The sequence below is a fragment of the Stegodyphus dumicola genome, chromosome X2 (genome assembly GCF_044657685.1).
Source record: "Stegodyphus dumicola isolate Sdum_Otavi_A_Nest chromosome X2, ASM4465768v1".
Lineage (NCBI taxonomy): Eukaryota > Metazoa > Arthropoda > Arachnida > Araneae > Eresidae > Stegodyphus > Stegodyphus dumicola.
The window spans coordinates 76,634,645-76,657,884 of NC_140781.1; the positions used below are offsets into that span (position 1 = coordinate 76,634,645).

Sequence of the window (23,240 nt, forward strand, 5' to 3'; positions counted from 1 at the left end):
CTATTTGGAATCATGTGTTTGAGTTTAATACCTTGTGATCTGAGATGTAGTTGGACCATTTTCTCGCATTTAATGTCTACTCTGGCTTCTGGTATTTATAGAGTGCTGTCATATAACATTTATTTCTAGCTAGATCAGTTTAATGCCTGGTTTTTGAGAGTAAAGTAAGGAATATTTCTATAATACAGATTTAACAGATTTCATTTTGTGACTCAGCAGCATAGCTTAGAAAAAAAGGTAACGTGAGTTAGCAAAAACTAATTTATGCATAAAGAAATGAAATATAGCATGAAGTAATACATAAAAGACATCACGGTCTATGGTGATAAATGTTGTTTCTCTTGTAATCACATCCCATGTGAAAATGAATCAGATCCCATGTGAAAGACCCATGTATAATCATTGGATGCATCTGCACTTAGTCACAGAACTTAGGCACCAGTGGTGGTAGCATCATTTTCATGCCACACAGTATTCCATTCCAGAAATTTATATAATTTATATCGAAATGCTTTGCACTGCTGTGAGGACGAGTGCCTCGAGAAAACTTCGGCTATAAATTACGTATAACCTCTATTTCATTAACCCAAACAATTGAAATTTATGAAAAGACGGACCACAAATCTCATGTAAACAGATTTAATAGAATATTCATAAATTTAACGAAGATAAAAAACCCTAGTTAACGAGAAATAATATATAATTTAATATGTACAGATTTAAAGAGCAGACATTAGCTGTAAAATATCTAGATTAGAAATCCATAGACTATTAAGCTTTGCAAAAGTTTTTAATAAATTTTGACGAGAGTTTAAAACATAATTTTTTTTATCTTTCTGAAATCACCTCTTTCCTTTATGGGAGAAAAATTCAAACTTTTGATTAGAGTGATAAGTATGTTTGCCAATGAATTGCGAGTATTAAACTCCTCTACAAGGAATGTTAGGTTTTTGGAGCGGAAAATTTCTATTTTCTAGCAAAAATCTACTATTTTGGCCCTGGGAATCGAATTATGGATCTTTCAGTTGCTAGTTGGATGCGCTAACCGCTTCAACAACACAAAGACATGCTCGGAAGGAATGCCATGATTCGTTTCATTCTTAAAGGCAGCGTCTGCTTTCTAATAGTCACTGCCCGGCGAAGGCATGGATGTTTGTAAACGTATAGTGTCTTTGCAGTATGAGGTTACTTAAAAGATTGTTGAGCCGAAAGCTCTCTCGAAAGGTTGGTGGTAGGAAAAACAAGGGTAAGAGATCTCTGGTTCTGTCCTTTGGTGTGCTCATCAAAAGTGGAACTCGTACTCTGTCAGCGTTGAGACGCACACAGCTTTTGACAGTGACAATCGGAACCCTTCGACACTAGGATATCGTGGACCTGATCTATATTGTGTTCAAATTAGGAGAATTAATCACAGCAGCAACAACAAGAGCTATCCCACTGTCTACATACAAATCTTCCAAAGTTTAGAAAACTCAAATCATTTGTGGTCCCAGCGTTTCTGGTAAGGGTGGCGCAGCCTACGTTATCAAAAGATAGGGAATGGCAAGTAAAATTAATCACAGGACAAATAGGACAATTAATAAAATCACAGGACAGGCTTTAAAAAATTTTAGAAATTACAACGAACAAGCAATTACAGCAAGTGAAAGTTAATTTTCTTTTGTCTCAGAAACTTGAATCAATATCGGAAAAAATATGTAATTTTTAATTTTGCGTATGATGCACATATGAGTTGTAAATTAATCTATAAACTGGTGGAGATTCCAGAAAAAGAATTTTAGCCATTTCTGGAATTTTTCACTTCTTTTGTTCAATCATGTAGTTCGTGTCACTTCTTATACGTGCTTAGAGTGAGCAGAAAAAGGTATATTTTCGGAAAAACCTTTTACCTTATTGCAGTGTTACTGTTTGAAAGCGTTTGCTTTTCACTTTTGATAGTATGAGTACTATTGACCACTAACGCTGTTCTCAAATAGCGAACGATCCGTAAAAGATAAGAGAGCTTTACTGTAGCAGAAAAACGAAATAAAAAGGGAGAAATCGTACTTCTTTTTATTTTCGACCCTTACTTTTAGCTAGAGAAACTTGACTCTGCAGAAAGAAAGCTGTCATGTTGGTAGAAACTAAAATAAAGAGAGAGTAAGAAAATGTTTCGGATAGCAAACATGAATAAAATGTATTTGTAGGAAAGAATACAAACTAAAGCATGAGAAGTTTCGCATTTGACGCTCTACTAACCGAGCGTTACAGTACATCCATTTCTCCTGCTCATATATGCAAATCCGATGAGCTGAGTTTAGCTATTCAAACAGTTATCGTGGTTTACTTATATTTTTTGAATTTATGTTTTTCTTAATTTCAAAAGATTGAAACAAAGGAGTTAGTGATTTTATGGAAACTGATATAAATTTACAGAAATTGTAGCAAATTACCGCATTTTCTACATGAATTCTCTCTACTATAAGTGAAACTAGCGTTATAATATTCGTGGATCAAACCTCGAACAGAGCACAACTGATTTCTCATAGTTCGAATTTCGTTAAATGTTATAGTCTCACATTGTCTACAGAGTTAATAACAGAAATTTCTAGGAAGCTATCTTACTCAATCTAGACCGGACGCCCTGAGCACTCTAGTGATTAGCTTGCTGACTACTATACTGTTCAGCCGCCTTTCAAATTTCGGGAAAAAACTGGACTTTTGTAAGCGTATAGCATTTTGAGGCATGGGGGCACTTAAAATACATAGTGAGTCGAACGTTCTCTCGAAGGGTTGTTGGTAGAGACGCTTGGACCAGTCTTCCAGGGTTTCCGACCTGGGTTCGATTCCAGGCGGCCGGGCTTTCAGTGGTTTTTCCCATGTGTAACGTGTAAGCCATTTTCCATTTGAATGTTGTCCTCGAAGGCATCCCTTCCCGTAGCCAGATAGCCATAGTGGGCTTTGCGATAATCAACTAAACCAAACCAAACCTTAATCATTAAACTTTCAGTAGTAGGTGCCGGGAAGTTTGATTCTGAACAGTAATACAGAATTCACAGCGGCATCTTACGGATTGGCGTACATTAGCAAATATCTCTAGGCATTTCACTCACATTTTTAGCAGCAGCCGATAGGCTGGCCACCGAATACTCATCAGACATGGGGAATAAAGATTTATGCCATTTTCACTTACAGGGCTTAATTCCTAAAATTAGAAGTGCCTGAGGCCTTACGGAAGGCCAATCAGGAGAGAAGGAGAAAATTAAACAAAAATAATGAAAAAAATAACTATTACAATAATAAAAGAATTTATAATTAAAATAATTAATAATTAAAATATTAGATAATTAAAATAAAATAATTAGTAATTAAAAACACTGAATACGTAAAAGAGCAAAATAATTAGCAGTTGAAATTAAAATTCAATAAAAATATAACGACAGATTAAAATTTAATTAATTATTAAATTTAATGATGATTAGTTGAATAATAAAATAAAATACCGGATCCCGTTTTATTAGAGGCTGCGGCTGGAGTTACTGTCACATAAGAAGAACTTAGACGTTGCTCAGCTGAGCATTAGCTAAATTTAGGCCTTGAATGAAAAGATAATGTTGTTATGTTTCAAAGGTTGATAGAAACAAAGACCATGATTTTTCCAGCATACCCAATAAAAAAAAGGTAAAGCAATTAAAGCGCCTCTAATGAGAATACAGAGAATGCTTAAGACGAAAAGTTTTATCTGATAATCTGACCCGAGATTTTACTCCATGTGTAACACTAACACTACCTTGTATTCTCTCCTTAGAGAGGATAAAAGCAGTGATAGCACACGCCCGCTGTCCTCATAGGAATACTCCTAATCCCTACATTATTTTTTTTTTCTTTTTATTCAGGAGAGTCACGATGGTTAGAAAAACTGACTGAGTAGGTATATTTTTTCCCATCAGTTACATTCTTCTGGTTATAGTTTCAGCACAAAGTGCTACTTTACTTCACAAACACACACAATACACACATTTTTTAATTATTATAAATTTTAATATTATAGAGTTATGTTGTTACGCTAATTCATTCTCTTTAACATAACTTGAGCATACAAGTTATTTGTCTACCTTGAATTTAAAATTTTGTGTATTTAGTTTTTTTTAATGTCAGGTATATAATGTAAAAGAATTTTTATGGTCATAAGAGTAAACTGAAACTTTAACTTTGATTTGTCATACAATACTAAAAGCTAGTCATCTTTTTCGAGATGACTTTTACGTGCAACAGTTTTTGAGCATCCCCCAGCCATCCACAATTTGTTACGCTGATTTGCTTTGTAGAGGACCTGCCCATTTTTGATAGAATTTATTATTATTGCATTTTGTTTGTTATGTATATCAATTATTCCATAGCTCTACAATATGAAACTCTGTTTTTGTTCTATTATAAATAGAATAAAAATAAATATTATAAATAAGTATAAAACTATTATAAATAAGTGCATAATAAATGTTCAATTTCATATTTATGTTTTAGAAACAATTTTATATTGATTATAACATTGAATTTCTACAAAAGACTGTGAGCTTTTACAGCAAAATGTGAAAATTTTTGAAGTGACATCAAGATATCTTTTCAAGAATTTTATACATCTTGAACAGGAAGAACATCATGAATAGAAGAAAACATCAAGGCTATGTCCCTGAAGCCTTTCATTTACTTTCTCATATCAACTGTACATATTGCATAAAATTTTTTTGTATTGCTCTAATATTTTGCTAAAATGGCTTTTCTCTCGCCAAGCCTTTTCCTTCTGGAAGGGAAGGAGAGTATGTAAAATCTAAAATAAGGAAATAAATCTAATATGTAAAATCTAAAATAAGAAAATAAATTTCTTATAAATTACTAAGTTAATTAGCAATATCTACCTAATCTCAGCCCCTTGTGCCAGATGGGGGGAGGATGTGGGAGTTTATCTAAGTTTTCACTCCTTATCTCTTTGATATCTCAATTATTACCTCTATTTTCACATTAGTAACTTAGATCTACAATTAGTAAATTATTTTTTGAATGAGTTTCTATTCATAATATTTCTTTAGCTTCTTTTCTTTTTTAATGTATTTTTTAGTTTTATAAGCAAGCATCGTATAATTCTAATTTATTTCGAAAGTCATAAAAGGCTTTGAATAGGAAGGTAATGTCAAATAACTTAATTTTAGAATATTGCGCATGTTAATTGAGTTCAGTAATAATGCAATGTAAAATACTGTTATTCAAGCTATACTGTTACGTAGAATATTTTACGCAAAAAAGTAAGAAAATTTCAAGGATGGAACATCTTAACCCACAGAAAAACGTAGAACAAGCTGCTGAAGTAAGCGGGTGTTAACGAGGGAGGACCCACTCGATAAGAAGCAGGTTGAAATGATTTGGGAGAAGAAATTTTGGAAAGGAGAGAAAATCAGGAGAGGGAGGTTGATGGGGGACCAGGTAAAGGGATCCCTGTGATTCGGAAGGAATTCTTGGGCGAAGGAAAAAGGCCACAGGAAATTTTAAAGAAGATGTGTGGGTGTGAAAACAAAAGGAGAAAAAGTCGACACATACTGACCACGATCCTGCCGATAAAGAACGAATTTTGCAGCTCTCATAAATCGATTATAGAAGAATAAGACTTTGAGATGGCCATGACTGGAGAATGGGCCTTAGACATGTGGTGCGGCTTTTTGTCATCTCAACTTTCATCAAAGTGCTTGTTGCTCAGAGAAAGACAGGGATGCATTCAGAAGCCAGAAATGGTTTTTAAGGCAAACTTTTTGTTAAATAAATTTTTCGAAATCCAAAGAATTTTCTGCTGAAATTTTGGTTCAGTCACATAAAAGAACTGCCGGAGTCCTCTTATTTAAAGGTCTGGAGCGCTCCGGCTATAGTTAAGATTTATATAAGAAATTGAGAAGTATCGAAGCCGAGATCCGGTGGATTCTAGCGTAATATAAGCTCTGCTTACCCATCTCAACAGCGTCCTCTATCCTACGACCACGTCTTTTCCATTCGCACATTCCGTTTTGGAATCTGCTCGCGATCCCCTCAACCAAAAACGGTCAGTAGAAGACAAAGATTTTGCATATTTTATAGGGTGATTCACAAATATCTGAAAAAAAGTATAAAGGTAGTGATCTAGCACCAGAGCTCCCGACCAAGTGCCACTAGCGAATCACCATACAAGATTAAATACTCCGACAGAGTATCCAGTCTTGAGTTGCATTTTCTAGTTCACTGCCTTTGTACTTTTGCTAGATATTTTTGAATCCCTTTGTATAATATATAAGATCGTTGTCTTCCACTGACTGTATCTGTTTACCAGACTGTATGCTGAGCGCAGGATTAGTTGACACAAAATTCGCAAAACAAAATGATTCTCTGAATGTTTTGTTTGTTTGTTTGTGTAATTATAGCAAAGCCTCGAGGGCTATCTGCCTAAGGGGAGGGATGCCTTTCGTGGAGGACTTTCTAAGGGAAACTGGCTCGTATACACGTTACACATGGGGAAAACCACGAAAACGCCCATGCAGCCAGCCCGTTTGCGGGATTCGAACCTCGGACCGAACTACCAGTGTTCAGCGACTTTACCGCTCGGCCGCTGGTGGGCACGATTCTCTGAATGCATTGAATTATTTGGATTACGGCAAAGAATACTAGGGTTATCTCCTTAGAGGAGGGCCAAGAGTATTTAAATTATTATAAAGCACTCAAGCACTCTCTGTCAAAAGGGAGAGAGGAGGTCTTACGGGAAGCTTATTTGTAGCAACGTTACAGATAGGGAAGACAGCGAAAACTTCTATGCAGCCAGGTAGTTCGCCGGGATTTGAATCCAGGTCTTATTACCAGTGTAGCAGTGTTCAACGGTTTTATCGGTTGGCCACATCTGAGCCTGGTACTTTGAAAATCGTTCATTTCTAAGATAATAGTCTGCAGTTTAGCTTAGTTAGCTGTTAGAGTAAATTCTAATACCAGTATAAGCAAACGCAAGAATTATATAGTAAGGCTTTCGAAAATGCCACTAGATACTACATTTTATGCCTGAAATCTCAAGATTAATTTATGTCAACTGATGGGGTAAACGTGACAGCATAAAGCACTCGTGTATGTTAATATTACACTATATAAATATACAGGCAAGAGTATTCATCATAGAGTTTAATTTTTATAAGATTTTATTAGTAATTCCTAAATCTGGAGAAAACTCCTTACATTATATCGTAGTTTAAAAATTCTTAAACTTTAAGAAGAAAGTAAAGCGCCATAAAAAAAAAACATGCATTCCTTTAACCCTTTGATAGTCATGAACGAGCTCAGCTCGCGTTCCAATTACGCACCGCAGTGGGCACAAACGAACAAGCTTACAATATAAATTTACGACTGACAGATATCGCGCGTATTCGGGGAGAAAAATGGCTTAATCTCACAACCGTCGAAGGGTTAAAGAAGAAGTGAACCCCAGCAATCACTATGTTATCAAAAGCGTATTTGGCCCCACCATTTTATTTTCGGTTTATTTCAGGAAAGCTGGAATATTTCATAGACGTGTTAGAAAGATACTGATACCTTTTTATTCCTTTTATGAATGATGTTATATTAGGTTAGGTTATTTAATTACGACAAAGCCTCGAGGGCTATCTGCCTAAGGGGAGGGATGCCTTCGTGGAGGACTTTCTAAGGGAAACTGGCTCTTATACACGTTACACATGGGGAAAACCACGAAAACACCCATGCAGCCAACCCGCTCGCGGGATTCGAACCTCGGACCGAACTACCAGTGTTCAGCGACTTTACCGCTCGGCCGCTGGTGGGCCCTTTTATGAATGAAACCCTTATTTTAACACGGTGTTATTTTGTGAAGGCTTATTTAAAGCTACCAATATAATAAAATTCATACCAAAAGGAAATTAATAAAATATTTTAAAATGATATATATAAGTTTAAAACTGATTCAAATTCCAGTCTGAAATATTAATTAAGTGCTTTAAAACTTACCTAGTACAATAAGTGTAACATTAACATCAGCCTTCCCAAATCCATTTACAGCTCTACAGACATACAGTCCTGTATCTTCTGGTACGACTGACTTGATTTTGAGGACACCATTTCCTTGAATTCTGTACCTTTCGTCCGCAAACGCATCTAGAGGTTCACGGTCCCGATACCATTCGAAGAAGAGTGTGTCCGGATCAGCTTCAACTGGACACGGAAGTTGTACCATAGTACCTTCCGGTACAACTCTTTCAAGATCATAAGCTTCAGGTAGCAGTCGTGGAGGGCCTGTGAAGACAAAATATTGCTCTTTTAAGTAAAGTTAGTTTCAAACACAACCCCATTTTGAAATTTTGATTTTTACCTTTGCTAACTTAAACGATTTAGCAGCCAGCATATCTGCTGCTATTGGATATCAGGCTTCTGATTGGGTTTCATTGAATTTATTGCTGTTTCTTGACGGTTATATTTGTATGAAAAGAAGAAAAACGGATCTCTTCGAATAATATGGAAATTTTGTCAATCGGTTCATTTGTTTAAAAATTAAATAATCACATAAAGTATGTTTTTTCAAAATTGTACTCAAATTTTACCAACTTATAACAGAGCAGCATTAAATATATTGATAAATATATTGATAAATATATTGATAAATATTCAATGCAGTATCTATTGTAGTATATATATATATATTAAATTAAAATGCTGTTTCATTCAAATCATCCCCATTCAGCATGTAGGTATATTTCTTAATGTAGTACAAAACTACTGAACAAGACACAACTTCATGTCTCATTGAAATACAAATGTGTACTAAGGTAAGTAGTTAATTTTAAGAAGTATGTAATGAAAAGATAATGATTCTTGAAAACTGCTGCATCATGAAATATGAATAAGCCATGCAAGATAAGAAATTGGTATAGCATCCTGCTAAAACGGGATGATGTTAAAACTATCATATCTGCACTTTGAAGTTGGGTCCTATTAATTTTATTAGAAATTTAATGTCAAATTATAAATAACACAGATTTGCAGCTTATAACAGCGCTTAGTATTCCAGAAGTACTGATTCATAATAGTATTAAGCATCGAATAAAGTAACAAAATTACGGGAACGTTTCCATAATAAGATATAACTACAAATATTTTATCGTAACCGAAACAATAATCCAAAGATTGACGTTATTGATTAACTGGGACAACATTTTATCGATAAAATATTATAAGTACAAAACATAAAGACAGGAAAATATTTATGAAAATTTGCTTTCATTTAATAAAATTTCGTAAAATATATACCAGATTTTACCTCAGAAATTTAATAACAACTGATTTTAACTTGTCATAATCATTGTATATAATTTAAATAATTCAACAGTTTATTTTTTCCTCTAAAATAAATTATTTTAAGCTGTCGTGAAGAAAATTTAATTTGCTTAAGAAAATCAATGACAGAAATAAATCTGTACAAAACTGAATACGCTCTTTAAAACAGAAAGCAATTAAGAGATGCTTGACGAGTTTTCAAACGGGGAGAAATCCTGATTAAGTAATTGAATTCATTGTGAATATTAAGAATATTTGGTTGTCAGATTAGTTCATCAAGTTACGAAGAAGGAAGTTTAAAGCTCTTAAAACGCAAATGCAATAATTTGAATTTCATTATAAGCATTGTTCAAAGCAGAGTTTTAGTTTTGCGTATTTTAATTACTTCATTTTCCAGAACAAGAGAAATTTTTAAAACTTCATCGCTGAAGTTTCTTTTAATAAACATACAAATGATTCCATTAAAACTACAACTCAGCCTGACAAGGACATTACAGCTTATTACATTTATCATTACTATTATCAAGTTATTTTGTGTATTAATCGAATGTTTTATGTATAATTTTTTAAAAAAACTATAGTGTAATATCACCTTCTCAAAAAAAAAAAAAAAACTACATTTATTTATTTTTCATAAATCGTATTTGCATAATAAGAGTATTAGTATGTTGATATAATTATGTTACTTGCATACATATTTACTAAATTTATATGTGGATGTAACATACCAAATATATTTCTACATGCTTTTTTTTTCGGCTTAGCTTTTTTGATAACCACATTGACTATGCAACAATATTTTTTCAATGTATTACAAAAGGACATTTAATATGTGTTAGCTACTTTTGATTACACTCAAACCTGCATTATTATTAGAGAACTGCAATATAATAATAAATAAATAAATTTGAGGCAAATTAATTTCCAAATTTTAGAGAACATTTTTAGAAGTTTTGTTTTTCTGCAAGATTTTTAAATTTAAAGAAGATTTCATGCCTTGTTTACAAAATTCAAAATTATTTTCTATTGAATTCTTTTATTAAAGTTGCATATATACTCCTTGCATTATTCCCAAAGAGTATATAAATTCGCATTCATTAATTCAAACCGCATATAGCGTAGATTCTCGGATATAGATTAAGGTACTGTCTTAAACTTGTGACAGGGATCAATGCTCTGAGCTAGCAAATTATAGTCACCAAATGACTTTTCTATTGTCTAAGAGCAGGAAAGGAAGCCGCTGCTTAATCTTCGGCGTCGATCTCAACAGGTCATCTGGGAGAAGTATTGCTCTTTCTCATAACACAGGTCACTGACGTCCACTGTCTCGTTTCCCTGGTGGTCACACCTCAAAGGCGACGATGCTGGGTAGCGCACAACAGCTAAACCGCATTGTCCATGTGGATGTGGACCAAGCAATTGATTTCTTTTCCGAAATCGATTTATTCGCTTGGATTACGAAACAACACAAAAGACTTAAATAGCCAGTGTTTTGGGCCATTCTGTTGGGTGAAATTAAATGTTCAGCAACAGAATACAGAAATTTTGGGATTCTGGCATCTTTAGCTTGTTTTTTTACTTCTAAATCTGAACTATATTTATTGTTTTTTGGGTACTACAGGAAATGATAGATTCCCGAAAGTAAACTGCTTGGCTCATCAGCAGATAAGTGGAATTTCCTAAATAATGACAACTTAAAAACTCATTTTCGTGTTTTAGCATTGCTTTAAAAGTTTGAGTATGAAATCTTTAAATAATTTTAAGCCTAATATTCGCAAGCGAGTTTAAACATATAAAACTCGGTATATAGTATATGCCCTTTAGAAGATGCCGTGCTTCAGGGAAAGTTAATCATCTTTTTTAATGCCTAAGACAATAGTATTACAGCTCATATAATCAAATTATCACAGTTCATATTCTGTGATCTAATTAAGCATGAAAATAATCTCAGTATTAATTTGATTCTTTCACCGAATGATATCCTGCAGAGTGAAATCAAATCACTACAGTCCATAACCTGGGACTTAATTTCATGCGAGGAGTGAAATACGTTCTTGTTTAGAAGCTTAACTTGTTCAACCGAAAGGAGTATGTAATATTACTTAATTTCTCCTTAGGGCAAATCATCATATTCTACCATCGTTAGTTTTCGAGTAATGTAATTTTATCAGTTTATGGCTGAGGAGTGCCTCAAGAGTAATCACTAATAGATTATTTCATAGACCATGAAGTTGATGGGGATTATATTCAAAGCGAAGGATCTTCACAATAAGATTATCAACAACTAGACATAATTTAAATGTTTTTATTTTCACTCTTCAAGCATCTTCATACCACTTAATTAAGAAAATAATTTCTGCACTATTAAAGTAGAATGAAACAGCAAATAAAGTGTAAAAGTATAAGTTTCACAGTTTTGGGAGTGAAAAGTGGGGGAGACTGTATTTTTGAAATAAAATAAAAGTACACGAAAATCAAATTTAGTGGACATTGCTCATACTGATCACTGTTCATTTGTCTAAAATAATAATTACAATGTATTCAGATTTGAAGATGAATATGATTTCACTATTTAATGTATAAATATTTATGTTATTATTAAGAATATTAATAAAAATGTATAAAATGCATGTTTGACACTTAGTAACTAAAATAGGCAGTTTGGTTTTAAACATTTTAAACAATCTGACAAATGGAGAAGTTAGAAGTTAACAGCTTTTCCAAAATAAACAGTTGCACTGTGGTATAAACAAATGTTGTTTCAATCTCGTTTGCAAATATATATTTTGCCTTAATTTAGAAGTCAAACAACAGTATTCAGCGTAATATTTTTGTTGTTCGACTTCTAAATTAATATTTATTCGGCGTGTTATTGTATCTTATTATATTTTGCCTGCTTTACTTAACATAAAGAATTTTTAACTTCAGAACATATAGCATTTTCTGCTGGAATTATTTTAATATTTCTTCATTAATTTCGTAGATGCCACTTAAGAGTTAACACCAAACTGAAACAAAACTGCACGTCAAAGAGATTTAAGCTAAAGCAATTTTCCAATTAAGCTCTCCATATGATTATAAATCAAATGAAATTTGTTTTAACATTTGATTATCTAAGAAACAGTATAGTTAAAATATTAAAAATAGGCTAAAATGACATGCAGGTGGAGAACAATATCATCGGGTGCATTAAGTTTTATTCTTAAAGGCATAAATATTTATCGCCTAAAAATGTGCACATTTACTTTTAAGAGGTCAGTTTTCCTTGCACTTACTTTACCAGTACCAGGTTCTTAACCTTGTTGCATTTCAGTATTTTTGATAAGTACCAGTAATAGTGGTAAAAATATCATTGATCGATGGGAATATCTTGATCAATGATTTAAGTATTTTGCATTTCTACAGCATATAAAATTCCCACAGATAATTTTCCTTCACATTTTTAACGGTATTTTAACTGAATGCAGCGAGAAAAGGATCTGAATGAAACTTCAGTCAAGACAAAGAGGCCAAAACAAAAAGCACAAGACCCCTTTCTATGATTAGGAATTCAGAGAAGAAAATTTCGGTTAGTGAGACCAAAGCTATTGAATTTCCAGGTGTACTATTTATTTGATGCCCACAGCCCATAGCTAGATTTGGTTTATAATTATCTTTTAATAATCAAACCTAAAAATTCTTTTACTTACAGAGAGGGAAATTTCTATTGCAGATTTTTTTTGCCTCACAATTTGATCACGATCAGCTACTGATGCCGATTAAGATAGTAGTATCTGAGACACTTTAGGTACAGTATTCTTTCAAGGACTCTAACATACGTTTTTCTTCCTTCTTGACGGATGGATTGGATTTTTTAGACTATAGCAAAATAGTTGAGAGCTATCTATCTAAGAGGAGGGATGGCTTCATGGAGAACATTCCAAGGAAAACCGACTAATATTTACACACGCGAGGAAAACCAAGAAAACTCTCATACAGGCAGCTCGTTTGTTGGGATTTGAAGCCCGAATTGACTTATGTTTAACACTTTTACCGCTCAGCCGTTGACAAGCCCGGGTTTCACAAGGAAGAACAGGACTATGAGAAACTACAGAATGATTTTGCACTAGGCAATAATAATGCTATGACTAAACTGCGTAACTTGTGCGCATGCCGGGAGCATTTTAATGTTCTCAATGAAAAAATATGTAGCATATCTTTTATTTATGTCTTGTATTGTGGTATGTATTTTATTTTTATTGTAGTAGTATATATTTTATTTATGTATTGTATTGTATTGTATTGTATTGTCTTTTATTTATGTCTTATATTGCCATTTTGTATAAGTGCTAAGTAGCAACAACGATCTGGTATGGAAATTGTATGGAACGATTGTAAGGAAAACATAATATTGATTTTCTGACCCACTTCAAGCGTTAAATAATTTTAAATCGTGAATACTTAAAATATGCAATATAACTATTTCCTTACTTGTTAGTGCCTTTTAGGATTTACTTTATTGTTTAAGAAAAGTGTTTATAAAGGAAATTATTTTATTTGCGTTTTCAAAACGAATTTTATTTACTACCGATATTACCGGTGTCAGAGTTTATTATCAGAAATCAGTATTTTTGAAAACCCTTACAACAGCCAAAAATATATTCGAAAACATTCAGTCATCCAATGAACGGAAATGGAATTTTCTCAAAACTGTTTAAAATCTACAATAAAATAAACTCAACCCACCTGCATCCTAGAAAATATGATCCCAAAAGTAAAATATTAAAACAAAAAATAAAAAACCTGAACAATTCTTGTTTTGATAAATTTTTAATGTCTATCTTGAGCGTTCTCCAAAAAATATTGCGCGACAGCATAAAATGTTAGACTTCCTGCCTGAAGGAATGAAATGGTAAAATAGCTAGATGAGCTTGCAGAAGATTTGAATATTGAAATCTTATATATGTACTCCAATGACACGAGCGAAGATTGGAACCTACCGGGGAAAATATTTTTCCGATTTTATATTCGCTAGCTGTTTTTAAAGGTGTTTTTCGGATGTTGTTGCATTATGACTAGAAATTCAGAATAATTTATATTTTAAAATATTTCACGAACAGTGCATTCTAGATTAAAGGCGTAAAGAGGAAAAAAAAAGATACTTTTTCAAAACAAGCGTACATTTTCTCGAAAAAGATACAACAGTATGGGAAACTTGCAGAGATGCCTATGCATTTTTATTTCACCTTAATGTATAAAAAACATTTTTTTCCCCTTTTCGAAAGTTTTGCACCAGTGTTAGATTTCCAATCAGGCGATAAAGTTTCACTGATATAATTTTAACTCTAGTGAGAATAATTTGTTTTAGATCTAGTAGGTTTCTAATGCAATATATTAATGCGATATATGAGATAGACGGATTATTTCATAAAGACGAATATTTGTAAATAATGTGGAAATGTTTGATGTCATGACATTAAGATGTGAGTATTTATTTTGTGGGCAAGTAAGAAACTGACTTTGATTATTTCATGAATTTAATTTACCACAAGTATCTGCTGTTTAGCTACGCATCGCTGGACCTATCACGGATGCCTTCTTGGTGGCGACCAGTTTACCTGTTTTAAACATGGTCAACAATTTATAAATTTTGAACTGCAGTTATTAGCTTCAGTGGTTCGTAATCCTTCCTGTTCGGTATAGTGGATATCCTATCTCGTTGACATATCATTGGGCCCGGACTTGAATCCCGTAGATGGCTTGGGTTGTTGTAAGTGCTCCCATGGCCTGCGGGCTATGGGAGCACTTATAATATACAACGAGCCGAAAGTTCTCTCGGGCGGTTTTGGTGGTAGAAGAGAGGTCGAAGACCTTTGAAGCGATCTTCCGAAAGCGAAATTCTCCTAAAAATTGAGACGGAACAGGGCAAAGTCATACTGCCGACTGTACGGTTGTAGAGACATCAGGTGTTTTTTGAAGCAGGTGAGATGAAAAATGAGGAACACCTTCACCGGGAATCGAACCACGGACCTCTGGAATACGTGCCCAGCGGGCAGACCACTACACTATGAAGGCCTGATAAGAAGGTGGGAAAAATACCTTATAAAGTGACCATGCCAATGAAAAATAATAGGTAAATTAGCCTAACACAAGTAGAGTAACATGCAAGTTGGCTCTGAACTAATGTCGGCAGGACAAGCTTAATGGCAAGAATAACGCATCGCCACAGAACACTACTCTCAAGAGAATCAAAAATCAAATTAGCAACGTGCCCTTCAGCAGACAGAACACGCTCTAGTTCTATCCTCTGAAATCTTCCTTTAAATAGTATATCTCCTTTTTAACTCATTCGAATATCACGAGAACTAGAAATTTACGTTCTGGCGGGAAAATGGGGAAGAAGGAGGACACGAACGCAGTTTAATATAAAATAACTGGTTAATTACGACACCTTACATTTCTCACTAATAAGTACAAAGTATTTAAGTAGTAAGTTTCGTCAAAGTTTGACGAATCAAAGTAATTTCTGCATGGCAGAGAACATATTACTTAAAATACAAAATTAACCCTAATTCCCTCCCCCCAAACGCGTAGATTTTGAATAAAACTTTTTTAAATATTTATTTAAAACTTCTTGGGATATTTTTATTTAAAACCTGAACCCTGTCCTAAATGTAAAATATTTTTCCGTCTGAAGAACCGGGACATATGTCAGTCGCCTTTCGATTTCATAGACAGGGAAGTCCACGTTAGTCTAAAGTTAAGTCTTGCCTAATTTTATAATGTAGTATGTTGATAATGTTCGCTTTTTATTTAGAGATTAGTTAAAATTAACTACATCGCAATTGTATTTCATTGTCTATTCTAATTACTTGGAGGTCAACTTATACTGCTTTACAGCAGGAAGTTACCGATTTGCTGCGAAGAAGAGTGTTAGCTTTTTGTATACAGCTGTTACATAAGCTTGACAATAAAAGGTGTTCGCCAGAGGTAACTGTAAGCTTTGTTTCCATAAGTTTTGATACAAGATTTGTACTTCCAATTACAAAGATTCACCAGAGGCCGAGCGGTAAGATCTCTGAATACTCTTAGTTCCACCCAGGTTCAAATTCGGGAGAAAAAGCTAGATACATCGAAAATTTCTTGTTTTTTTCTTGTGAGTAAGGTGACTATGAATTTGTTTCCCTTAAAAAATCCTCCATGAACATACCCTTTCCTTAGGAAAGCAGCTGTCACATGCTTTATCGTATTCGAAGTAATGTAATACACTCAAGAAGTTGTTCAAATTAAGACAAAAAAATTCATAAAACAGGAATGGAAGTAGGAAGGTTTTGCAAACATGTAATCTTATATGATCTTCGCTGAGAAGCCCCAATTAGTAAAAGTTCAGCATTAATAAGTTAAATATAAAAGGTTCCATATATTTACGAGAAAATTTGAAGCGATATTATTAACTAATAATTCGGGTAACAGCTAAAAATTTATAATAATAATAATAATAATAATAATACCGTTTCATCTAAAATGGAATTTACTCACTTAAGCAAATTTGCTTTCTAGTATTTCTCTAAATTTGGCGCAAATTAGAATGAAATCTGTTACATATCGGACACTGAAAAGTGATGTAACTCAATAAATGTGTTATTTAATATCTTCGAATTGTGCACAGTAATTTTCATACATAACTTTTAAAACATAATGAGCATGTTACTAATTAAACTTTTTATTCTACAAAGACCATATGCAAAGTTAAATTTTGTACTGATGAGTTCTTTCTACCAGTAACCCTGAAACTGTTTTCATAAAATTCCCATCCTGTTTCGAAAAAGAGTTTAAGATGTAACTAAGATAAAAATTTCGCCATCTTTTTTGAACGCATCGCGCAGCTGCATTTTATTAAAGGCCACAGTGTTATCAGATAAGAGATATAATTATGGAGTAGAAAGTTGATTAATTTTTACTGCTGGATTTGTAGTATCTACTTGTAAAGACTACAAAAAATTAAAACTTACATTGTAGTAATATCTGCAGTTTTTTCTTTATATAAGTTTGCATATAATGCATTTTCTCCCTGAAAATATATTTCCAATCATTTTGTTCTCTTTTAATGGGTCATTTAAGTTATACGCGCAACATCGTACAAACAGGAAAAAACAATAATGAAAGTAATTCAATTTTAAAAAAGCTTCCAGTATATTTGAAGTCAGAGCTGAGGGTGAAAGCGGACATTATATGCTTTCTTTATAAAATAGATTCCCACTTATATAAAAAAGATGAAAATTTTCCTTATTTAAAAGATATAAAATTGTTTAAATTTTTACTTTTATATATTTTGAGTGCGGAAATAATAAAATACTTTTAGGCGTGTTTTTTTAAACTGAGCAGTCTTTAAACTTATTAAGAGGAGAAATCTACGTTTAAAAACTTTAACTGCGCCCGCAGCGAGAATCGAACCCAAGATCTTTCGGTTGCTAGATAGACTTGCCGACACCTGCATCGTAACACCCGCCGGTAAAATGTTTTTAATTCCTTACAAGGTCGTAAGTTAAAGCTTTCCTTCGTATTCTTCAGTAAATTTCGTATTTATATTTTAAATAAAACAAATACACAGTAAAGCAGCATGGTCAGTTATTAATTATTAGTTTAATGAGGAATTTCTTCACTTAAAATGTTAAGGTAAAAACGCGTAAAGAAATTAATGTCTTGAAGTATACTAAAAAATGCTACATGCTTAAATTGCGTTTAATACGATTTTACTAAATTAAAACATAAAGCAAGAATTACCTCCTCTGACATACTAGAACCTTTTTATTCGTCTTTCTGTAAATTTAGCTGCATCTGATTATTCTTTTGTGTATGTTTTCTCTGAACATTAATTAGTGCTAGAAACCATAAACTTACTAATATTAAGCTACCAGTTTACATAAAATCTGCATATCAACCTATTCTGAGTGGACCTTTGCACACTTACTTGGATGATCTTCCCAACATTCATCCATCGCTTCAAGAGATAGCAGAGAAAGACAGTATTCATTTACCGCTTCGTAATCTACACTAGCGTAATTCTTAGGATAGCCTATAGCTCCGATAAAAGGTTAAAACCACGATTAGCTATTATTGCAGCCCCAAGGACTTTTGACGGCCCAAATAAAGATAATCGATAGCACCTTCATTAAAATTTTCGTAAATATCTGAAATGTGCATCAGAGAAATATTTCAAGGCTTGAAAGTCTTCCTAAATATGGAACAAACGTTTATGTGTATTATTTGGAGTCTTATGATAAGAGTGACTTGAGTTGTTAACGCCTGCTTAATCGAAGCAGATAGCCGAGAGAGTCAAATTCTGCCAAGACACTTATCGACGTGATAAATTAAGCTAAACCAATGAAGCGAATGCGGAGGAAATACTTCTAATCTTAATAAAGGGTCTTTGAGGAGTTATATGAAATTAAAATAATTAACTCCACGCGCTGTTGTGGAATTGCATTCTGCAAAGTATGAGGCGGTTTATTTTAATTATAAAACAAAATAAAATTTTAATTCTAAATTAAAAAATGTTGTTATAAGATGGGATTAAAGTATAAGTGCTTTATCTTATCCTTAAAATTCTCTGTATATTCACTAGCTAAGGCAACTGATGTAGAATATTTATTCCTTCTATGACAAGTTAAATTCAAAACTGTTAAACATACTACTACAAAAGTAACAACTGTAAGTTTCAAAATTTAGATTCTTAAATACTGCAAATACCAAGTTTTTATTTTAATATTACGTAATTATTAATATTTTAACATATTATATTACTATGTTATACATATTTAAACTTATTTTACTTGATAAATATGTACCAGTTTTGAGTTCCCATATTTACTGTTATAAGTTTTCCTCGTAGCCTTTCGGTACAAGATTTTGAAATTTTTCAGGTATTCACATAATTCACATCCCATTCTCCTTCGTCAAAGTGTCCATAAATCGATCTTCCCTAAATTTTAAAATGGATTTGTTCACGTAGTGATCGTTTCTTTTTTACTGATTTATTTGCTGGTGGATTTTAAGGGTAGGCGCTCTGATTGATCAAAGCAGTAACAGTGAACTGCTGAGAACGGGAATATCGGATACTGTTGAAGATTCTGAAGATCATTGCATGTGGGAAGACAAATTGACTAGTGACGAAGATCATGACAATAGTGACGATGGCGACGACTTGCAAGCTACTGCAGACGACACAAACAACACTTCCACCAGCATTAAATAGTTTGAAGCCTAGGGAATAGCTGTGGATAACAATAAGAGCCGGAGAGATTCGAGATACAGGGAAGCAGAAAAGAAATAACTAGTTACATAATGTAATATTAATATTACTCCGTGTTCTTACTGTAATGTAAGTTTCTTTTAAGTAAATAATATTGTAAGAATTATTGATAGCTCATCCATGAATACTTTCCATTTGTTATATTCTCATTGTAAACTGCGTCCTTCAGAATCAAGGTATTCGCATAATTGTAAGCTCTTTGCTTTTCTTACGATGCAATTAGTGAATAAAGCGAAAAATACTCGAGTAAACAAGATATTTAAGGTTACAAAGGCCAATAGTTAAAGCCACTTGTAATTCGTGTCAGACGCGGCGTTTCGACGTAGTTGAGAAAGCTGGATGTGCGTAGGTTTTAAGTTTGACTTACATGTAACGTAAATACGAGAGGGTTTCATTTAAAGAGTTCCTATGAATGCACACCTCCCTGTAGAAAGATAGCCCTTAAGTGTTTTATCAAGACTCATTAACTAGTTCTCATACAGTCCTTTCCTTAGTAGCGTTATGTGAGAGGAGGAAATTGAGAAATTATAACACATTTGCTCTTGTGTCAGGATGTTGAGCCAGTTAACCTGAAACTCCTGTACTTGAGTGCTTCCATCTACTCAAACGTGTCTTTGAGAAATAATACATTGTTGCCATCCAACTGCATTTGCATTCAACTATTAATTATTTAACGTTTATTGCTATAGTAGCAGTATGTTTCAAATTGAAGTCTACTTCACAAGGATATTTCAAATAAATTTTAATGATAACGCTTTCTCCTAATTTATCATGCTTTATCATATTTGAGCTTCGATTGAAATGTATTTAAATAAAATTCAGTACTCCCTCTCGCTAAAAACTGTCATTATAATTTGACTTCTTAAATTTAAGTACTGTCTGGATGTAAATTCATATGTAAAAATGCTTTATTCTGGTCATATAAAGCGTGTAAATAGGAAACTGTCTCATATTTACGTTACATGTAAACGTAGTTTGTAAATTAATTATCCGAAACGGAAAATGAGAAAATAGATATACGACTAAATATGGAGTGTGCCAAGGAGAACTTACCGGTGGTCACAAAGCATTCATCAGATTGCATCCATTCACAGGAGTTACAAAATATAATCCTCTTACCTACTATTCATTCTTTGTCAACTATACGTGTTTTCTTACTTAATTCTACAGAAAGGCATCGATATTAACGAAATTGGTTAATTTTAACATTTGGAAAATCTGATGGAAAATTTGATATTAATTAAAATGAATTTCACCAAAATGTACTGATTTATTAATAATGATACAGAGTAAGAATTTTGTATACTAAATCACATGTTTACAAGAAACATTTCTTTAATTTGATAAAGCAAAGTCTACTTACTTTGAGCTTGAGCAAGCCATGCGATCAAACCCAGGCATACGCTCCCCAACGTAAGTGGGCGGAAAAGAAAAGAGGTTGATGACGTCATCCCTTACATCTTGCGGGACATGAGACACATCTCCTGTCGGAAGGAAATGTCATCAGCTTAGTCCGAAAAAAATAGAATAATAAAAAAAGAGAACATACCATTCAGCTCGGAAATCAAAAAGGCTTCGGCTCATGTTATACATCGTATGTTGTTAGTCATACATCATAACAACTGGATTAACTAGATAGAGTATACGATAAAAGATACAACTTACCCTCAAGCAAGTGTATGAAAAGGATTTAAACACCCAACTGCATTTATTTTTAATTAGAAAAAGAAATCTGACATGAGTAAGTTATTTGTAAATTATTCAGAGTGATTAGAGTTTTAAGCAGTGAAATTTTAAAATAATTATTTATACTACCTTTCCTCTTCAGATTATCTCAATGTTAGATTCCGATTCGCCGCGCTATTTTTTATTTCATCGACAATGGAATCACTACGAACTTTGTTTCTTTGGTCTTTAAACTTAAATGCTTTACTTTTGTTTTTTGATATTCATATGAAATATAACCAGAAAGTAAGAATCCCTTATCATGCTTGTATCTCTGGTTACAAGCAGATGATCTGTTCCAAGATGACTTCTTGAAAGATTTTCTGCCGAACCTTAGCTCGTATTTATGTTGCACATAAGTAAAACCACCAAAATCCATATAGCTAGTACATTTAGCCACCGATAACATAACCTCGTTCGAATTGCTAGTGATTTTCATGGCTTAGTTAATCTCCAGGGTCTAGGTAAGAAATAATTTCTCATAGAAATCTTTCTTGGTGAAACTACTCTGGAATCGGATCTTTTCATGTATGTACATACTTTCTCATAAAGAATTATGTACCTACATAAAGAAATCAAAAATAATTTCTTGAAAAGAAAAAATGTTTTAGTATCCGCCATATGTGATAAAAATTAACTTTTACAAAGGCTTTTATAAAGTTATAAACCCTATAACTCTCTCCTTGGTTTAAAGCTTATCTTGTACATTGTTACTTCACAACATGTTTAATTATAAATGAATTTTTATAACCTTAAATAAAAAATCAGTGTGTACACATGCAGAATCGCCTCTTAAGAACAAGCCACACTTTTTCAGCGAACTCCCTGCTCAATTTCTTAGCATACTGCTTATATATCACATACACCAGCCAGTCACTCTATTTGTTTTTAAACAGGATATTACATACAGTATACAGTACCATCTATTGGCAGTTTCCTTAACTGTTATACCCAGCTCCTTTTAAGTTAAATGAAATAATAACACCCCCAAATAATTATTTACTATTAAATCATCTACAAAATATCAAATAATGTAAAATTACTAAATTAAAAAGCTAAAAGCCCTATTGTGCTTATCTAAAAACTTATGCGCAGTGTTTACTAGAAATACAGCGGTATTCAAAAGTTCCCGAACTCTAACCGAAAAATGTCACACTTTTTATTTTACTGTTGGTTTATTTAGCTTAAGGCGAGCATTATTCATTCACGGAATTATAAAATTACAAGTTTGAATAAAAAGTATCCTTTTAGATGCTGAAACTGATCACCGTGTTTTTCAAAATACAAATCCATCTGATGATATATGTATCTCACCATTTTATTAAAACTGCTGGTTGGTTTAACACGCATGGTTGCTTGTGATATCGTTCTGTAGATCTTTCAGCTTCTAATGCGCTTCCGACGAAACAAAACTCTGTTCTTGTGTGAGACTCGTAGCGAACAAGCAGCAATATTTAAATATTTTCCATTGGTAGATTAAATGATATTTACAACGAAAGTGGAGTGGGGGACTTCTGAATCACAATGTATTAAACTGCAGTAATTTCCGACTTCCCATGTCATTCGACGATTTTTTAGTTCCCAGTTTGTTGCTTAAATTTATTCCATAATTTAAAAATGCTTCAGTTGCTTTGAATAGTTCTTCCCAAATATATCAAACTCAATTACAATTTTTTAAAGTTAAAATATGTCTTGATTATCAAGCATTATTTGTTACGCAGTAAAACAAAGATATTTTGTTCTGTAGTAAAATAAAGGTAATAAATTTCGTGCTTGTCTAGTGAGAAAATTATTAGTTTTGGGTCACATTTCACAATGATTTTTATGCATCATAAGTAGATATTTAGCTATTCATAGATATTTCGAATCCTAACGAAATGACTTACGAGTACTTCTGACGGAT

General features: G+C 33.0%; 1 protein-coding gene across 2 annotated transcripts in view; it reads right to left on the reverse strand.

Annotated features, from left to right (window-relative positions):
- LOC118193234 (fibroblast growth factor receptor-like 1) overlaps positions 1 to 23,240 on the reverse strand; it is a 144,825-nt gene that overhangs the window by 37,053 nt on the left and 84,532 nt on the right. Inside the window, exons 2-3 of one of the 2 annotated variants that reach the window (XM_085809130.1) lie at positions 20,976 to 21,096; positions 7,999 to 8,283 (exon numbers count right to left, since the gene is read on the reverse strand). In XM_085809130.1, the coding sequence (XP_085665256.1) occupies positions 7,999 to 8,283; positions 20,976 to 21,063 (373 nt within the window). In that variant the 5' untranslated portion in view covers positions 21,064 to 21,096. The remainder of the gene's footprint in view (positions 1 to 7,998; positions 8,284 to 20,975; positions 21,097 to 23,240) is intronic. The other variant, XM_085809131.1, reaches the window with a different exon arrangement.